Here is a 19,828-nt window from a genome sequence, read left to right as displayed (position 1 = left end):
GAAATACACTGATTTTATTCAAATACAGTTTTTAAAGTTATGATGATTAGATTTAAAGATACGTGTGATCAATCAGTTTATGATTATGTAGAATAACATGTCAATATTTACAGGATAATGTAGGTAGGTAAGACACCTGTTCTACTATTGCATGATTTCATGATTTAACTGGTGTAATTAGGAAAGGTTTTAGATCTAATTCGAACTGTCATATCCACTTTTTTTTTTTTTTTTTTAGATGCAGTCTCACTCTGTTGCCCAGGCTGGAGTACAGCTCACTGCAACCTCTGCCTCCAGGGTTCAAGCGATTCTCGTGCCTCAGCCTCTCCAGCAGCTGGGATTACAGGCACCTGCCACCACGCCCGGCTAATTTTGGTGTTTTTGAGAAGACAGGGTTTCATCATGTTGGCCAGGCTGGTCTCAAACTCCTGACCTGAAGGAAACCACCCACCTTGGCCTCCCAAAATGCTGGGAAGATACACCTCTACTAACAGCATTTCCAACTACATATTTGGTTGAAACAGTTGAAACTGCCATTGCAGTTACAGTAAAGGTAACAAGAGGTAAACTTCTAATATGTAACAGGAGATTTGACTTTTCATCTAGAGTTAGAACCAAAATCGTTAAATTTGTATAGATATTTGCATTAGCAGAAATCCCATTTTGTTCATGCTGTTTTTAAATACAGTGACTCATTTAAAATTTAATTGCATTTTAAAAATCTGTGTTATGGGAGTGGTAATACTGACTCCAGGCAGGGAGATGAGACAATTAGAGAGGCAGGGATGGAGCTGAGAGGTCCTCCTGGTCTCCAATGGCCCGGCGGTGGCTCGATGGGAGGGAGAGCGCCTCCTGGAGGCGTTGGCAGTTCCTGGCTCGTGTGCTCGCGGGAACACAAGCTGTGAGCCTCTGGCCCCGCCAGGGCGTACGAATCCTTTCCTCCTTTATCCAGTATTAAGTCACGCTGTGTGCTAAGTACCGTGGCCAGGCAGCAGCTAGACAACGCGCTGAGGTAAAATAGAGAACTAAGGAAGAATGGGGGACCCCAAAGCCAACTTGGTGACATCACACGCAGGAGTCGGACCCACGACCCCCGGGCCACAGCTCAAAGGAGCGGGACCGCCCGTGCCTGGGCGGGGCCGGGGCGGGGTCTGTCAACGGGGAAATCGCCGCCCTAGCATCCGGGGAACGCGCCGCCCTAGCATCCGGCGCGCGGCGGTTGAACTGCTGCGCCCAGCTAGGCAACCGCCTCCGAGCGCCGGTTGCGGGCGAGGCCTCTCGGAGACTCAGAGACACGAAGGCCCGTGCGACAAGGTGGCTGCAGCTTGGCCGGGGGCGTCAGGACGACGGAGCGGGTTCGGGTCGGTGACACGCAGACCTGAGGGAGCTGGGCCCGCCTTTTCCGCCCGCGCCCCAGGCCCTTGCAGATCGAGATTTGCGTCCTAGAGTGGGAAAACAGCAGAGGCCAGGGCGGCGGTAAGTAAAGGTCCCTCCTCACCCGCCGCCTGGGCCGGGTCCGCCCAGCGAGCAGGGCGGCGTGAGGGTCACGGGCTGGAAACAGTGCCACAGCTCAAGCCGACTCCAACAGTAGTAGCGTTTTTGTTTGTTTGTTTTTTGAGACAGGGTCTCCCTCCGTCGCCCAGGCTGGAGTGCAGTGGTGTGATCTCGGCTCACTGCAACCTCCGCCTCCGGATTCAAGCGATTCTCCCGCCTTAGCCTCCTGAGTGGCTGGGTTTACAGGCGCGCGCCACCACACCCAGCTAATTTTTGTATTTTTAGTAAAGACGGGTTTCACCATATTGGTCAGACCGGTCTCGAACTCCCGACCTCAGGTGATCCGCCCGACTCGGCCTCCCAAAGTGCTGGGATTACAGGCGTGAGGCACTGCTCTTGGCCTACAGTAGTGGCTTCTGGAGGCCACTCAGGCACTGCCTGTTTCTAGCTTAGAGAAGGAGGAAATCGACAATAAAGTAGCCTTAAATGGATCCATGTTCCGCCCTGCCACCTCTTCAGATGTCAGTGTTGTCCAACTAGTGTCCCTAGAATTACCCAGGGTGTGAGTGGCACTGATTCATCAGTGGTTTAATCAGCAAAACCAAGTGTCTTACCTGTCTGCCTCATCTTCGCACTGCCTCTTTCCAAGGCGTTCTCACAGGCGCAAACACTTTCTCCTCCTCCCTTAATTCCAGTAGGTCAGATTTTGGAGTCTCCTTTAAGGTCCCGGTTTCCCAAAGATAGCCCAAGGAATCTCGCCATTTCCTTGCCTTTTACACATCTGGATTCATCCAGAGACATAAACCTTGACCAGGACTAGCTTCAAAGGGGTCCGACCCGTGCAGTCACATAGGGCTCAGAAGGGCCCTGTACTTATTTTCGTGCTCTGCTATGGCAATGTTGAAATTCTTAATTTTTAAACCAGCACTCGCCTCCGCTCCCCACCCCCCACCCCCAACATTTTCATTTTGCGCTGGGCCTAGCCTTAATTCTCAGTTTTCTCAAAGGCTGCCATGTAACTATATAAAAATATAATTAAAAGAGATTCTTCTTTAGACATGTCATTGGTCACTAGGGCATCAAGAGACAGGACGGATGCGTCTATTAACTAGCTAAGAGTTGTTGGAATCATAAAGGCTTTGTAATCCTCCACTCCTTCTCAATTTCAGAACCTAAGAGAGTTTGCTTAGAGAACCTGAGAGGTTGTAAAGCTGAGCTGTTCAGTACCGAAGCTCATTGGACCGCATGTAGCTGTTCAGCACTTGAAATGTGGCTAGTCTGAAAAAAGATGTGCTACAAATGTTAAAACGCACACCAGCTTTTAAAGTCTGTTTTTTTCCTTTTTTTTTTTTTTTTTTTTTTTTGAGACAGAGTATCCCTCTGTCGCTGGAGTGCAGTGGCACAATCCTGGCTCACTGCAACTTCTGCCGCCCGGGTTCAAGTGATTCTCCCGTCTCAGCCTCCCAAATAGCTGGGATTATGGTAGCTGTGCCCGCCACCACACCCGGCTAATTTTTGTATTTTTAGTAAAGATAGGGTTTCACCATGTTGGCCATGGTTGGCCAGGCTGGTCTCGAATTCCTGACCTCAGGTGATCCGCCCGCATCAGCCTCCCAAAGTGCTGGGATTGCAGGCGTGAGCCACCACCCCCGGCCAATTTTTCTTTTTCTTTTTTGGAGACAAGAGTCTTACTCTGTTGCCCAGGCTGGAGTGCAGTGGTGCGACGTCGGCTCACTGCAACCTCTGCCTCCTTCCCACTGCAACCTCCTGCCTCACCTTCCCAAGTAGCTGGGACTACAGGCATGTGCCACCATGCTGGCTAATTATTTTGTATTTTTAGTACAGATGGGGTTTCACCATGTTGGCCAGGCTGGTCTCGAACTCCTGACCTCAGGTGATCCACCTGCCTTGGCCTCCCAAAATGCTGGGATTACAGGTGTGAGGCACTGCGCCTGAACTTTTTTTTTTTTTTTGAGAAAGAGTGTTGTTCTGTTGCCCAAGCTGGAGTGCATTGACTCAGTCATGACTCACTACAACCTCAACCTCCTCGGCTCAAGCCATCCTCTTGCCGCCTCAGCCTCCCTATCACAGGCATGCACCACCATGCCCAGCTAATTTTTAAATGTTTTGTAGAGATGAGGTCTCACTATGAGAAACATACTCGGGCTGATCTCAAACTCCTGAGCTGAAGCAATCCTCCCGCCTCCCAAAATGTTAGGATTACTTACAGGTGTGAGCCACTGCACTCAGCCTAAAGTCTCCTTTTTAATTTAAAATATTGTATCCACCTTTATATTAATTACATGCTTAAATGATGTTTTAAATAAATCAGATTAAATAAAATATATTCAAATTAATTTTACCTGTTCCTATTTAACATGACTCCTAGAAAATTTTAAATTGTAACTATATATGGGGCTCACCTTATATTTCTTTGGGAAAACACTATTTTAAAGTTTTGAGATATTGGAAACTTCTTGTAATGTTCAGAAAAACTGCCTTCCCCGCCCCCCCCAAAAAAAACTCATATTGACCCTATTATCTCCCAGAAAATACCACTACCTACTCTTATCCTATGTGATCCATATCAAACAACCTTACGAACCTAGCTTAACTCAAAGGCCTTGGCAGTTAAAGAGCCACAGCCTAACTACAGATGGTCTAGGACTGCAGAATTATAGTCACTTTTAAGAGAAAGGCTCAAACTTCCCTCAGCTGTTGCATTAGAAACAATTCAGTTGCTGGCAGACCTATCTCTACTGCTTTGGCTGTTTGATTGTCCAGTTTTGCATAAGTGAACTGTAAAGAAGCTATAGAGAAAGGAAGAAAGATGTCATCAAGGAGGGTGGTCACCTCACCAACTTTCACTCCTAATTGTTACAAACTCTGGCATTGCAGCATCCTTGGCCTGACTTCTTTTTGTCAGTCACACCACTTTAAAAAGTAATTAGCTTTGGTGAAGAAATTGCCGATGCTCTAGTCTGAACTATAGATAGGGACAGAAAATTATCTGTAAATTTAAGCTTTTATTTGAGCAGTCTGCATTAGTTATGGAATGTAAAATGGGTGGACTCCAATATCTCGATCTTCAGTGTTTTGAATGGCTCTCAAAAGCAGTGTGATGAGGGAAGATGTTAGCTCTACATCAGTGTGTACTGGATGCAGTCCTAATCCAGTCCTCCTAGAGCCTCTAGTTCCATGGAAAGAGTTCTTACTGTTAGTTCACATGAATACCAGTTGTTCAAAAGAACGTGGCATCTCTCTCTTGCTCCGTCTCTCGCCATGAGGCATGCCTGCTCCTCCTTCACCTTCTACGAAGAGTTAAAGCGTCAGAAGCCTAGCAGATGCTGGTGCCATGCTTGTACCGCCTGCAAAACAAGAAGCCAAATAAAACTCGTAACTTCCCCAGCCTCAGGTATTCCTTTATAGCAATGCAAAATGGGTCAAAACACTTGGTTTATGTCTTCCTCTGGAACGATATGGCTCTGTTTGTGAGCTACCTCACCCACGAGTGTGTTTTGCCTATTCACTGCTTACCCATCTGTATTAGTCTTTCACGCTGCTGATAAAGACGTACCTGAGACTGGGCAATTTACAAAAGAAAGAGGTTTATTGTGCTTACAGTACCACATGGCTGGGGAGGCCTCACAATCATGGCAGAAGGCAAGGAGGAAGGAGCAAGTCACATCTTACGTGGATGACAGCAGGCAAACAGAGAGCTTGTGCAGGGAGACTTCCGTTTTTAAAGCCATCAGAGCTCATGAGACTTATTCACTATCACAAGAACAGCATGGGAAAGACCTGCCCCCATGATTCAATTACCTCCCACCGGGTTCCTCCCATGACACATGGGAATTGTGGGAGTTACAATTCCAGATGAGATTTAGGTGGGGACACAGCCAAACCATATTACCGTCCCATCATGAGGCTCAGTCTCAGCTATGCTTCTGAACTGCTTTGCCTCAGGAGCCACAGTATTTGATAAAGCCTTAGAAGCTGGATCTCCACCCCAGTAGACACCTGCAGGTGACTGAAATGAGATTGCCCCATCAGGGTGGGATGGATCTGCAATCATACAGTCATGTAATTTCTTAAGAAATTAAGAAAGCTTTAAGCGAAAAAGCCTTGGCAAGTTGAGTTGGGAAAGAATGTCTACCACTGGCTCAAGTTACTGCCTTTCTGAGGCTTCCTTTTCACCCAACATGCAAAGGTCAATCTTATGTGCAACAGCACCTTTCAACCATGATCAGGTCAGCACTCTGAGATAGAATTGAGGTGTGTACACATGTGCAAAATATTTGGGAATCTCTGGAAGCGTAACAGAGGTGGGAACTGGAAGTTGAAGCTCAAGCATTCCTCCTGGCACTGAGAAAGGCTTGGTCTTGTCCTGATCTCTGGCTTTTGGTAGTGAAACCATTTGGGCCTGTAGTTTTGTTACAAGATTTTTAACTACAGAATTCAACATCTTTAATAGACATAGAACTACTTAGGTTATGCACTTACATGAGCTTTGGTGGTACCCATTTCGTAAGGAATTTGTCCATTTCCTTACAAGACTTTGATGACTAAGTTGGCTTTATGGGCATACAATAATTTGTGATATTATTCTATCTGTTTAATGTCCTGAGACCTGTCGCATTCTCCCCTTTTTCATTGCAGATGTTGGCAATTTGTGTCTTCTCTCTCTCTCTTTTTTTTTTTAATCTGTCAGGCTAAAGTAGTTTGGGCACTACTGACATTTTGGGCTGGATAATTCTTTGTTGTATGGGGCTCACTTGTGCATTGTAGGATGTTCAGCAGCATCCCTGGCTTCCACCCACTAGAGCTAGCAGCACTCTTCCAGTGGTGACAACCAAAAATATCTCCAGATATTGCCAAATGTCTCCAGAAAGGCAGAATTGCCCCTAGTTGAATACCACTGCTTTAGAGTACTTTATCTCTGTTACCGTGTTTTCTGTTTCAAGCATTTTCATTTACTGTATACATTTTTTTTCTCTGCTGAAATTCCCCTCTCGTCATTGCTGTCTATTTTTTTCCACTAGAACCTTCAATATATATGATTAATATATTAATCAAATATATTTTAAGTTCCCTCTTAGTTCTAACACAGGTTATCTGAGAATGTGGTTCTGTTGATTACTTTCCGTCTTCACAATGAGTTGTTTTTTTCTTTTTCATGCTCATAATATTTTATCAAATGCCAAGCATCTTGTGTAGGACAGTAGGGGTTGAGATAATCTATGCCCCAAAATAAGCATGCCTTTTCTGCTAGGTCAGTAATGTGGAGTCTTGAATCAGCCTACTCAGTAGTTAAGCTGGGTTTGGGTTTTATTGGTCCATCTTCAGTACACTACCAAGTTCGATTTCCTCTAATATTATGCTTAGGGTAGCGTGCTAGAGGGATTTTCTCAATATCCTATTTCAGTCTCAGCTTCCAGCCTTCCCAATGAGCCTATACAACACAGGAGTCTCTCTCCATGCTTTTGCCTTTCACCCTGCTTGTTACTTGGTGCTTGCTATCTTGGTAGAGGAGGCCAGAAGACTATTGGCCATCCTGGTCCAACCTCAGTCTTGGGTAAGGAATGGTCTGGGCAGATTTTTTGTCTTTTCCACAGTAAGAGCTACTTCCCTGTATCAGTCTGTTTTCACACTGCTATAAAGAACTACCCAAGACTGGGTAATTTATAAATTACCAGTTCTACATGGCTGGGGAGGCCTCAGGAAACTTACAGTGTGGCAGAAGGCAAAGGGGAAGCAAAGCACATCTTAGATGGTGGCAGGAAAGAGAGAGAGTGAAGGAGGAAGTGCCACTTTTAAACCATCAGATCTCATGAGAACTCCCTCACTGTCACAAGAGCAGCACTGGGGAAACCACCCACATGATCCAATCACCTCCCACCAGGTCCGTCCCTTGACAAGTGGAGATTACAATTTGAGATGAGATTTGGGTGGGGACACAAAGCCAAACCATGTCTTCCCCTAATAGATCTTCACCACCAAGGGAGGCTCTAGTCTCCTGCCTTTTCCCAAGTCTTTTTCATCAGTACCCAGTAGAGATCATGGAAGAGAGACTGAAAGTGGAAGCAAACTGTCTTTATGTCTGAGGCTCCCAGGGGTTTTATACTCTTATGCTAGTCCACACTTGACCTTTAGCAATTCATTAACAATTTTGGCTGAATTCTTATCAGCATATGAGGTACTTGATGTCTCTTCTTCAGTGCTCATGTCCCTTTGCTCCTTTGCCAGGCCAGTCTTTCCTTGGATTTCAAGCTACTTTATTGGTCTGTGACCTTAGGTGGGGTGACCAGTTGTTCCAGTTTGCCTGGATCTGAGGAATTTCCCAGGATATGGGACTTTTAGTTCTCATATTGGGAAAGTCCAGTTGGTCTTCCTAACCTCAGTCCTCTGAGTTTCAGGAAAAATTATTTCGTAGTTTTTCTGGTTGTTGGCATAGGAGCGATGCTCTTTCTAGGTTTCTACATCCTAGGCAGAAGACAAATTACTGAAATATTTATGCATGTTGAATATGGACAAAAGTGGCTCTTGAGATAGTGAGAAACCATACGGGGGAAACATCTGTTTCTTACTAAAGCAGGGAAGTTCTTGTGAAATCTTCCCAAAAATAGAGAATAAGGAAAATCATTTCAGCATCTGCCATTCTTTTGTCTGTCAGCATCAGATTTATCTGATTAGCTAAATGAACTCTCATTGAAGAAGTGGGTCCACAGCTATTCCTTCTACACCTGTAGTCAGCATTCAACCAGCACTAGACTTGTACTTTACGCCCAGCAACTGAGCATCTTTCATAGATTTTTGAGCAAAACTTTTTTCAAAAAAAAAATCTGTATTCTCTCTTGTCAAAGGAAGATGGCTGAGTGTAGCAGTAATCTTTGAACATTAACATTGACCATCTCTGGGTGAATAAGCCCGTGTGTGTACACATGCATGTATAATCTTGCCATCAGCTGCCTGGGGGCATATTTGGTTTATGTTGCCGTGGGCAGTACCTTTGGTATTGTGTTTTTTTATTGCAGATATTGTGGGAACCAAGCGTGTTTGTGACCCCTGCAACCATCACTAATGGTTATGTGGTTGAGGCAGCCTCAAGGAAATGCTCTGTATCTGGTGTGATGACGAAAGCTTTATCATGTGCTCAATTACTCTTTTGAGCATCCTTGAGTATCCAAGAAAAATATAACCTCTTGAGGAGCTTATAGTCTGTGTATGTGATATCTTCCTATTAAATAGTCAAGATAGTGAAATTAGTACAGTAGAATCAACACAGAAATCTTAAAACTGGGAACATTTATAATTTCAACAACTGTAGGCTTTATACAGCTGTAGATATAAAAATAACAGCTAAGACCTATATTGTGTTTATTGTGTGCCAAGCATTGTCCTAAATATTTTACACTCATTACTACACTAAATCTTCACCTACATAAGCTTCATAACAACCCTATGGTGTTAGATGTTATTAACCACATATTACAGATTAGAAAAATAAGGAACAACATGGCTAAGAAATGTGTTCAAGGTGACACTAATAGCAAGTGGTGGCAGTGAGACTTGAGCCTGTGCAGTTTGTTTCCACAGTTCTTTTTTTTTTTTTTTTTTAATGAGAAGGAGTCTCGCTCTGTCTCCCAGGCTGGAGTACAGTGGCATGATCTTGGCTCACTGCAACCTCCACCTCCTGAGTTCAAGCAATTCTCCTGCCTCAGCCTCCCAAGTAGCTGGGATTACAGGCAGCTGCCACCACGCCTGGCTAATTCTTGTATTTTTAGTAGAGACAGGGTTTTACCATGTTGGTCAGGCTGGTCTTGAACTCCTGACCTCAGATGGTCTGTCTGCCTCGGCCTCCCAAAATGCTGGGATTACAGGCATGAGCCACTGTGCCTGGCCCTCCAGAGTTCTTTTAACCACTGTGACAGTGGTCGCAAATATAGAAGAGATAAAATATTTCAACTTGCAGGATGATGTAGAAAAAGTGAGAGTTGTATATGTGAAAAAAGCCTTTTAAATACCACTTTGATTTTAGGTCATGTGCCAACCAAGGATGTACAGAAAGCTGAAAGAGGACATGCTAAGGAAAATAGGTTAGCAAGTGGTATAGTGATGCCTTGGGCTCACAAGTCAACAAATAGCATGAAATACACAGACAGTTGTGCCCATTTGATACAAATGTCATGTGATGCAGATGACTCAGTAACAGTGGAAGTGCTACAAAAAGAAAAAAAACTTGTAAGAACAGCCCTACCTCTGCATATAAAATACTTGAGTACTTTCACTTTCAAAATGAAAGATTGCTCAGAAACCACCTGCCATACAGAAGAAATTTAGGATGAAAATTTTTGTCAAGTGATTGAGAATGTGTTAGGCCATTCTTACATTGCTATAAGGAAATACCTGAGACTGGGTAATTTATAAAGAAGAGGTTTAATTGGCTTATGTTTCTACAGACTGTATAGGAAGCATAGCACTAACATCTGCTCTGCTTCTGAGAAGGCCTCAGGGAGCTTTTACTCATGGCAGAAGGTGAAGTGGGAGCAGGCACGTCACATGGCAAAAGCAAGAGTGAGAGAGAGAGTTGAAGAAAGGGAAGTACCACACACTTTTAAATGACCAGACTCACAAGAGCTCACTGTCACGACGGCAGCACCAAGCCACAAAGGATCCATTCCCACGACTCAAACACCTCCCACTAGGCCCCACCTCCAGCATTGGGGATTACAATTCAACATGAGATTTGGGCGGGGACAGATATCCACACTATTAGATTGGTGCAAAAGCAATTGTGGTTTAATACATCAGAGAATAAAACCAATGAATGGAAAGTACAAAGGACTTTGCCCTGAAGGTGACATCATGGATGTTATCAACTCATGTGAAGCAAAGTAGATTCACAAATGACTAGAATATCTCACAAACCCCGAGACTGATTCTTGTAAGAGGATACATAGGAAAGACAGGACAGTCAACAAGAATATTCAAAGCATTTGGCAAGGGCTGTCTTGAAGGAGTAGGATGCTTTGAGTGTTCTATGATTGGTTTTATAAGCCAACTGATTATTATAACAAAGTATATTAAAACTATATATAAGATTAAGTATTTTAGCCTAGCCCAAGGGAAATCACTAATATCCTCTCTATACCTACTGGGTGACCTAGATGATACAATACAGCTCTTATTAAGTGGCACTTACCTATATGTGAGCCTGATACTCTCACAGAGGCAAAAATAAATAAATAAGGTGGAGGGGAGGGTATAGTGGTGACCTGGGAGTAGGGAGGAAAACTCAGATTGTGTTGAAAAATATAATGCAGCAATTTTATAGGTTGGTTTCTTAAGGTTAACTTTATAGTCCAAAAAGTATAGAGGGTTGATAATCCAGTACAATTTGTAGACATTAATGAAAAGATACTATGTATTTTGTGCTTTACTGTAGCACATTTTATCCTTAGGACCAGGTAAACAACCATTTAATATAACAAGCTCAGCTAAGTCTTGGATAATTTAGAATTTTCTACTCAAAAGAACTGAGTGAAGATGTCCTTTTGTAGAATGAATTATGTGTTTAAGGTATTGTTGTCAATGAGGAGGAGGAGGAGGAGGAGCACTGCTCTCCTAAGATCAGCTCTATTCCGAGGCCATGGTTATGCTTTTGTTTAAAAATTATTACTTTCTAAATTGAAGTGATCCCAGAGAAGACTGGATTTGAGGCTTGGTGAAGGTTACATTATGAGTAAAGGACACAGAGGACATTGGATTGGCAGTGTTCAGTGTGTGTGGCTTTTCACGTCTCCCCAAATCCGCCTAGGAGATGTATTTAGACTATTAAAAGCCATTGTTCTACCTGCTCAGGAAGCGAGCTTATCAAACCTCTTTTATCCTCAACTATATTATCTTGAAATTGCAGTGTATTAACTCACATGGTTGCAAAAACTGCCTTTCACTTGTCTGACCATCTGGATCTAACATTCAGTATTCAGGAACAATCCTTGCTAAGCTATCATCACTGTCTTGCCACATTGCCTGCAGTTGATATGATAATGATTAGGCATCATAACATACAGTCATTTTGCAACAGTGGAAGGAGAGGACGTTGTAAGGGATGTGTGCATACAGCTCTCTGCAAGCAAGAGGTATAATAGTGCTGAGCAAAGCAAGAAGTATAATAGGGTCTGGCTAGGTGTTACCACATAAATGGATGTTGGATGTGTCATGATGTTTATAGGCATAACGAAACCCAACTGCATATGTTTTTGCCATAGCCTCGGTCAATAGCTTGCCACAGGGAGGCATTACACACAGACCTTGCTGTGGGAACTATTTGGTTGTTCAGATGCCTGTCTGGTACATCACAAGGCATAGACAGCTACTGCCTAGCTGCCAGAATCAGTAACTATAATTGTTATAGGCCAGGCGTGCTGGCACATGCCTGTAGTCCCAGCTACTCAGGAGACTGAGGCAGGAGGATCGCTTGAGGCCAGGCATTTGAGGCTGCAGTGAACTAGGATCATGCTACTCTGCTCCAGCATGGACAACAGAATAAGACCCTGTCTCAAAAAAGAGAGAAAGAAGTGTATATTAAAAAACTGTTATAATGGTTTCCTCACAGAGGAAAGGTGAGGAGGGCTTGTATAATAACTATATTGATACCATGAATCAAAAAAGTGGCAAATATTACTGTTTTTTGAAGTTTTTGGAAGAATCTAATCTTCCCAAAGAGCTTATTTTTCATAAACACAAGAAACAGGTGTACACATCCCAGATTTTATTAATGTTGTTTGAGGATTTGTGAGTGGGAATTCAAAAGCAAGCACAGGCTGCACTGATCTGTTTAATATTACATGTCTCAATTTTGTTGTCATTGCCTGCCTTTCTGCAAAAAGACTTCCTATATTTTCTCTTAAGGTTTTCATAAATTTCAGGCCAATTGATGAACATTACTTTCACCCATAGGTAAGTTTTAACTGAAAATAGTAGGATCTGTTACCATTACACACTGGATTTTTTCTTTTCAGATTTTATTTGGAGAAGCAAGCATCTTTGCCTCTTTGGAGTAAGACATTCAGACTTGAAAAAGGTAGGATTTTCTTCCTCTTTCTTTCAACTTGTGAAAATAATTAAAGTGTAATTTTTAAAATTGGACACTTTGTTAAAAATTTAAGATAGTTTCTTTTTAGTTTTGTAGATATTTTTAAATTGGGGATGAAGGCTGTAGATATATCTGATTTTAAACAATGTTTTAAATATGGTTTTCAGAAACTTAGACTAAACTTTTTTCATCTTAATTTTCAAAGCCATTTAATTTTTTGAAAAATTACATTGCAAACTAAAGTGAAAGGAGTTATGTCTTGGAACTTAACAAACTTTTACATTTTATACTTTAGGCACTGATTATAAATAAAGGTGGTGGGATGATGGTAGACAGGATTTACGCCATGGCATTTGAACTATGTGATTGAATGGGAAAGGGAAACCAGTTATCTCATGCATTAAAATAGGCACTAAAGTGTAAATGTGTAGTTTAATAATGACACCTGTGTAATAACTACCCAGGCTAAGAAATAGAAAATTACCAGCATTCTAGGAAATATACGCATATTGCTTCTAAGTAGTAGCCCTTCTCCTCCACACAGGTGACCACTCTCTTTGCCTGTATACTAAAATTCCTTTTTTCATACGAGTGGTTCTCAAAGTGTGGTCTGGCATCAGCATCATATGGGAATTTGTTAGAAATGCAAATTCTTGGGTCCATTCTCTGATCTATTACATTTATGTATTTTTTATGGGATGTATATTTATATGATAAAGATGTAAAGCAATGATTCTCCAACTTTAACATGCATCAGAATGACCTGGATGGGCTTTTAAACACAGATGCTGGGTCCTACCTAGAGTTTCTAATGATCTCTTTCTATTGTCTGTTTTAATCATTGATTACAATTTTCTTATATGCTGGATATGTTTGACCCTCTGCTAGTCATTGCACTTGAAATGCCATTTTGTGGAAATAATTGTCTGGCCTATAATTAAGAAACTTTGCCCCAAAGATCACACGTATTTGCTTTTGTTGGGTACCTGCAGGTACCACAAGTTTGGGCCCACCTGTTCAAAGTTTGATATTTCCTGGACAACTCAGAGGAGTCTCATTGCATTCAGATTATTACAATTCTTGTTCACCTTCACTCTGAGATTTTGGATCCCAGATTGCTGTAGGAGAAGGTCTCCTAACAGACTCCCCAACTTATATGAACCCAGGGTTTTGTTTTCAATCTCCTCTGTACTCTGAAAGGCTGTCAAAATGGAGGTCCTAATGTTCTGGGATTAGCAGTGCTTTCAGTGAAAAAGTGGATTCAGGCTTGTTTACTTCTCTTGATTCTTTGCTTCTCTTAACTTTTGGCCTGATAATTCCTTACTATTTTGTAATCTCTTTGAGGGTTTTTAAAATATTATTTGAAATATATTTTACCCAGTTTTTTAGTTGGTTTTTCAGCTGGCAAACTGACCTAAATAACCTGGGCCACCATTACTAGAAATGGAAAATAAATTAATAAAGCACAGTATTTTTCAAAATACTGTGGTTTTTCAAAACATTAAAAAGCAATAGATGGGCCGGGCGTGGTGGCTCAAGCCTGTAATCCCAGCACTTTGGGAGGCCGAGGCGGGCAGATTGCCTGAGGTCAGGAGTTTGAGACCAGCCTGGCCAACATGGTGAAACCCCATCTCTACTAAAAATATAAAAAAATTAGCCGGGTGTAGTGGCAGACGCCTGTAATCCCAGATACTCGGGAGGCTGAGGCAGGAGAATTGCTTGAACCCAGGAGGCAGAGGTTGCAGTGAGCCGAGATGGCGCCATTGCACTCCAGCCTGGGCAACAAGAGTGAAACTCCATCTCAAAAAAAAAGAAACCAATAGATGTTTATATTTTTGGGAACAGAAAGTTCTTATTTTTAGTCTACAAGTTTAATCAGACATGGGACACACAAGATGGTTTGCATACAAAAACTTTTTTGTTAAAAGATTCCCGGAGTTCCATATTTAAAAATATTTTATGACCTTTAACCTTATGACCTTAAATAGTAATATAACCTTTAACCACTCCGGAGTGCTCTGATATTTACTCAGTGGGTTCCAAGAAATGCTTCCCACAACTTCAGAAAGCCTCACAAAGTGCAGAGGTGTGCCTAATACAAGATCCACTTCACGATTTGTGATAGTGATATCAAACACTTGGGGCTCAGTCTAGGTCCCATTGCTTACCGCACAAAAAGAAGCAAGTATTGCCAGGGAAGACTTATTATTTTACAGTTGATGTCAACCAGAGAGACCAGAGCCAAACCTCAAATCCATCTCCTCGCTCCAACTAAAGTTAGGGGTTTATATAGTGGGGAAGGAAAACAGGAGAGGCAAGGAAGAGGAGTTGATCAACAGGCAGCAGGTGGTCGAATGGGGGATCTAGTATCTCACTGTAACCACATGCAGAAAGACAGTGATTAGGGATGGGTAAGGAAGAGGTAGTGGTCAACAGGCAGCAGGTGCTTCTTATTGTCTGAGTGCAGCGATTCAGAAAGCCACAAGATGCAGGAACTCTCCAGTTCCGAGCTACAAATAACAGAGGGTGCTTTTCACATCACATAGAGGCTTTCCAGCCATGACACTTCTTAAGTTACAAGGCAAGTTAGGGCCAACCTCCATCCAACCCTTAGTTGATAACTTTTATTTAAAACAACATATTGACCTTTAAACCAATATGATGCCACCATTATTTTCACACAACTCATCACTTAAAAATCAAAATATTGCTCTCACAAGTATAAAATTTCTTAGTATAAATTTCCATTTCTTATTATAAAATCCTACTTTATGAAAAGTTGTGGACAGCCAGGACCACCATGAAGCCCACTCAGTTTAACCACTTCCTTATAGACATATCTTATTGCATCCCATGTGTTTTGTTGTCTGGGATATAGGTATTTGCCTTATATAGTAGCATATGCTCCTCCTCCCTTCCCAGCTAGAATATGATCTAAAGACATGTGGTTTTAGACCACATTTATTATGGCTACCATTTCTTTGGCATTACTTTTACATAGCTGGTCATATATAATAGCTGTATCGCTGATTGCTGAGGTTGCCCAGTCAACTGAACTTTGGAAATTATATAACAAATTCTGTTTCTGAGCCTAATAAGAATTTTGAGGAACCATTTAATGGCCCCCGTGGTCTAGTTATGCCCAAATAGCTGCCACTGCTGTATTCCTCAGGCAGCCATTGGTGTGCACATGACCCCTATATCCAGTAAGTAGAAGAATGAGGAGTGGGCCTATACTTTTTGCCAAAATACAGAGTCCAATTTTTGATATTCAATATAGATGTTAAAGAATGGGACCCTTATGAGCACCTTGATTTTACAAGCACTAGTGCCTTGAACTCTCAGAATCATCTAGATATGGTTGAAGACTATGCTTAGGACAGCAAGGGCCAGGAGATGTATGTCTCGGGGTTTAGGGATATATCGTCTTTCTTGAAGCGCCAGTTAAATGGCCAAGTATGATTGCATCTGATAGAGATCTAATAAATCTCATGAGCCTCCATCTCCACATGTGCTTTCTTTCAACTGCAGCAGGCCTTCCATTTATGATCACTTAATAAACTTCGCCTTTGCATAGGCTATCCACGTTCTAGAATTTGCCCAGTTTTTTTTACTTGGTACCATGATTTCCCATCTCTCAATTTTCTGGAATGAAGTGTGTATCTCCAGTACTTGGGATCTATATTATACTGTATTTGCAGCCTCTAGACTAATTAGATAACTTGGCATATAGCCAGAGGTATGTAATTCAATATTTTCTTGAGAAAATTTAACTCCTAGAGGTCCTCTGAATCACCTGAGATGTGTAGGGCAATAAGTGTAATCATTCCTTTTAAGGTAAAACTGCCCTCATAACCATTACTATTGTACTAGAATGAGGACTACTGACTTACTGGCTATAAGCTTATTTCAGTTGGCATTATAGCCAGTGCTTTCTGTTCTTTCACTGTTTCCAATGCAGATAGCAGATATCTGTTTGAGTTTCTTTTTAAAAGTTTCCATGAGAGTTAGTTCTAGCTAAGAGCTGTATGTCACTGTCATTGAGCTTTCAGGAAATACCTGGTCAGAGCTCCTAGCCCAAAGTGTCTCCAGAGGTGAGCACCCTATCATCCTCTTCATTGGAAACAAATACTTGGATTAGTACAGTAAACTCTTTGTCCTACTGTAGTTCTTTATCTTACTACAGTAAATTTTTCTTAGAGAAGACTTTCAAACAAGATTGACTTCAAGAACCATAACCAGTACAACCAGGGTTCCCAAGGGAGAGGGTGTTAAGACTCTGTGTTTGTTGGCAACCCAGTCTAGTTCTTTCCCTGTATTCTTGAAGACTTTTTTTCTGAAGTGGTTGGAGCCAAATAGTCACTGATAGAGACTGTATAGAGGGAATTAATATACAAAGGGTAGAACAGGGTCTGCTAGATAGCTAGCTAAAGTCAGCATGTGGTCAATTTAAGATGAACTGTGATCAGTAGCTAAAGGTTCTTTGCTGCTAATGTATGGGAAGAAAATAAAAGGATTGGACGGAAATAGTAGTGTACTTTCCCTATCTTTATCACCCATTCGGCATTTTCAGGCCTATTTGTTATTCTCTTAACCTGTAGACTCCTACAAGGATACTTGTGGCTTAGTTTTCAATGTTTTTATATTTCATGAAACATTTGTATCTCAACCACACCCCACCCTATACCCCAACTTAGTTGCCTACTCGTCTGTTACTTGCACATAAAGTCGCCTGCTCCTGAGAGTTCCCAGTGGGAAGGTGTACAAATCTGGGGACGTTGGCCTCCCCATGAGGGCAGTTGTCTCAGAAGTGTCTGAAGTTTGGATGTTAGGGTTGAAGGGCAGGCAGTGTAATTAGCACTCATTTCTTCTGGTATTTCCTTACCATGACATTTATGAGTTGCCCATCAATTTGGGCTTTTTTTCCACCCTATTTTTCAATACCTAGACTAATAGGTATTTCTATTGAGAACTTCCTTTTTCTCTTTTTTAAATTTTCCTCTATTTTCTTTTGGTTATTTTGAGAGCTGAAATTCACAGAAGTATCCTAAATTATCTTTTCCAAAATTGTTATAGGAAAGACTGCTAGTTATCTACTCTGCTATTCATTCTTCTTCCTTTTTCTTTAGCAGAACCTGATTTGTGTGGGGTTGGGGGCATCATGTGCTCAGCTAAAAAACTATAGTGCCAATCCTTCATTACTGCTAAGGATGGCAGTGGAACACAGTTCTTGCCAATAAGGTGTAATCAAAGGTATTGAGAGAGATACCTAGTAAAGCTCCTTAAAAGCCGGTAGCCTCACAGCATGTACTCTTCTGCCTTTCTTTCTTTTTTTCTCTTCTTCCTGCCTGCATGTTAGGGGAGATGCCAGACATAGAATAAACATCTCACAACAGTGAGCCATAAGACAGAAGCCAAGATAATAGCTTGGGTCACATCTGAAAAGACTGGGTTAGACACTATGTGTGAACTCAGACAGTCAGAAACAGTCATACTTTTTGCACCATACCACTATCCCCATTATCTTAGGGTTAGAAAAAAATGCCTCTGTCATGACAGATCCATACTGTTTGTATATCTCCAACACTGTTGGCAGTAGGACTTTACTGCCGTCATGTAATTACTCTCACAATCTGAGATGTAGACATTATTTTGCTCCTGAATCATTAAAAATAACTACTGTGTCTCTGGCCCCAGGTTGGTGTTCGTTAATTATGGAGGACCCAAGATCTTTAAACGGAGTGGTAGCATGCAATTCAGTAGATGGCAATGTGGTCAATTTTGATAATTAGATAAAAATATTAGTATGCACAGCCAGTGGCTTTTAAAATAGTAGTAACATGAAAGTACCATGAGGTAGTGTTACAGCATATCGCATGTTTTAAATGTATACATTCATATTTTAAGTGTTGTGGGGATGAATTACTTGTTTTATAGGTTTCTATTTTCAACCATATTTTCCTGTTCTGTACTATTTGCCATAGCAGAACACTGGAAAAGATTTAAGACCTCCAAATGTAAAGGGTTATTGAGAAAGTTGCCAAAAAAGGGTCACATATTAGTTAGATAAGTTGTAGTTACAAAATAATATCTACACTATCTCAATTTATAGAAAGACAATATTCTGCATGTACATCTGTCTTAACTGGAAGGCTCTTATAATATCAAGTTGTTAATATTGGGGCTTTTTCTAGCTAGATGGGATAATAGTTTTTTTTTAGTGTTCTGTTGCTTTAATTTTTTTGTAATGAACTGGCATCACCTGTTTGTAACTTTTTTAAAGTTGAAAATAATTCCTCTTGATGGACATTTAACAAGAGAAGCAGAAGTATGTTGCTGAGAAATGAGTAGCATCAAGTCAGGAACAGGAGGAACAAAGGGACTCCTGCCTTTGCTGCTGATCCACCAGAACAGCCATCAGACTCCTCAGACCGCAGCTGGCTCCTGAGCTGCTGGTGAGCTGCCTGTGGGATCCTGAGTGGCAGTGAGCCCTCGCTGTGGCACCAAAGATCTTCTTTCTTGTCTTGTTATTTCTTCATGTTACCTTATCCTAGCCTATGGTAATATCGTCTCTGTCTCTCTCTCTCTTTCTCTGCCATAGTGGTGTATGGTTGACTCTGTTTCTCGCCATGTCTTCTCACAAGACTTTCACCATTAAGCGATTCCTGGCCAAGAAACAAAAGCAAAATCGTCCCATCCCCCAGTGGATTCAGATGAAACCTGGTAATAAAATCAGGTACAACTGCAAAAGGAGGCATTGGAGAAGAACCAAGCTGGGTCTATAAGGAATTACACATGAGATGGCACACATATTTATGCTGTATCAGGGTCACGATCATCTTACGATATCACGCTGAAACTGTCACCACTATCTGGACAGTTGCACGTTTTACTGGGAATATTTTTTTCTGTTTTTCTATATGCTCTGTGCTAGTAGGGTGGATTCAGTAATAAATATGTGAAAGCTTTTGTTTCAAATATGTCTCTGTCATCTTTAAAAACTGTCCCTTCATTCATTCAGTAAACATCAGGATCTGTGCTATGTGCCAAATCCCTGGGTAATGCTGAGGATAAATGCTGAGCCAAATAGACCTTCAGCCTGTGGTGAGAGGGATAGCTGCTACTCAGATCATGCAGATGTATAAATGGGACAAAATGAGCTCAGGACTACAGAGGAAAATAAGATACAGAGGAGGTGGAGTTCCTGGCAAGTGGGGAGACCCACTTTATGCCTTC

The 19,828-nt window shown here is 41.8% G+C and overlaps 1 protein-coding gene across 2 annotated transcripts; it reads left to right on the top strand.

Annotated features, from left to right (window-relative positions):
* The first annotated feature begins 1,186 nt into the window (after window positions 1-1,186).
* RPL39L (ribosomal protein L39 like) lies at window positions 1,187-19,570 on the top strand. 2 transcript variants are annotated; one of them, XM_032171881.2, is made up of 4 exons: window positions 1,187-1,476; window positions 12,519-12,580; window positions 18,876-19,047; window positions 19,194-19,570. In XM_032171881.2, the coding sequence occupies exon 4, from the start codon at window positions 19,222-19,224 to the stop codon at window positions 19,375-19,377; it is 156 nt and encodes a 51-aa protein (XP_032027772.1). In that variant the 5' UTR covers window positions 1,187-1,476; window positions 12,519-12,580; window positions 18,876-19,047; window positions 19,194-19,221; the 3' UTR covers window positions 19,378-19,570. The 2 variants fall into 2 exon arrangements, with proteins under 2 accessions (XP_032027772.1, XP_032027770.1); XM_032171879.2 differs by lacking the exon at window positions 18,876-19,047 and having other exon boundaries at window positions 1,188-1,476.
* The last annotated feature ends 258 nt before the right edge of the window (window positions 19,571-19,828 follow it).

This window comes from Hylobates moloch, unplaced genomic scaffold (genome assembly GCF_009828535.3).
Source record: "Hylobates moloch isolate HMO894 unplaced genomic scaffold, HMol_V3 SCAFFOLD_13, whole genome shotgun sequence".
Taxonomy (NCBI): Eukaryota; Metazoa; Chordata; class Mammalia; order Primates; family Hylobatidae; genus Hylobates; species Hylobates moloch.
Note: the sequence above shows the minus strand (reverse complement) of the source record. Positions and strands in the feature narration are given on the sequence as shown.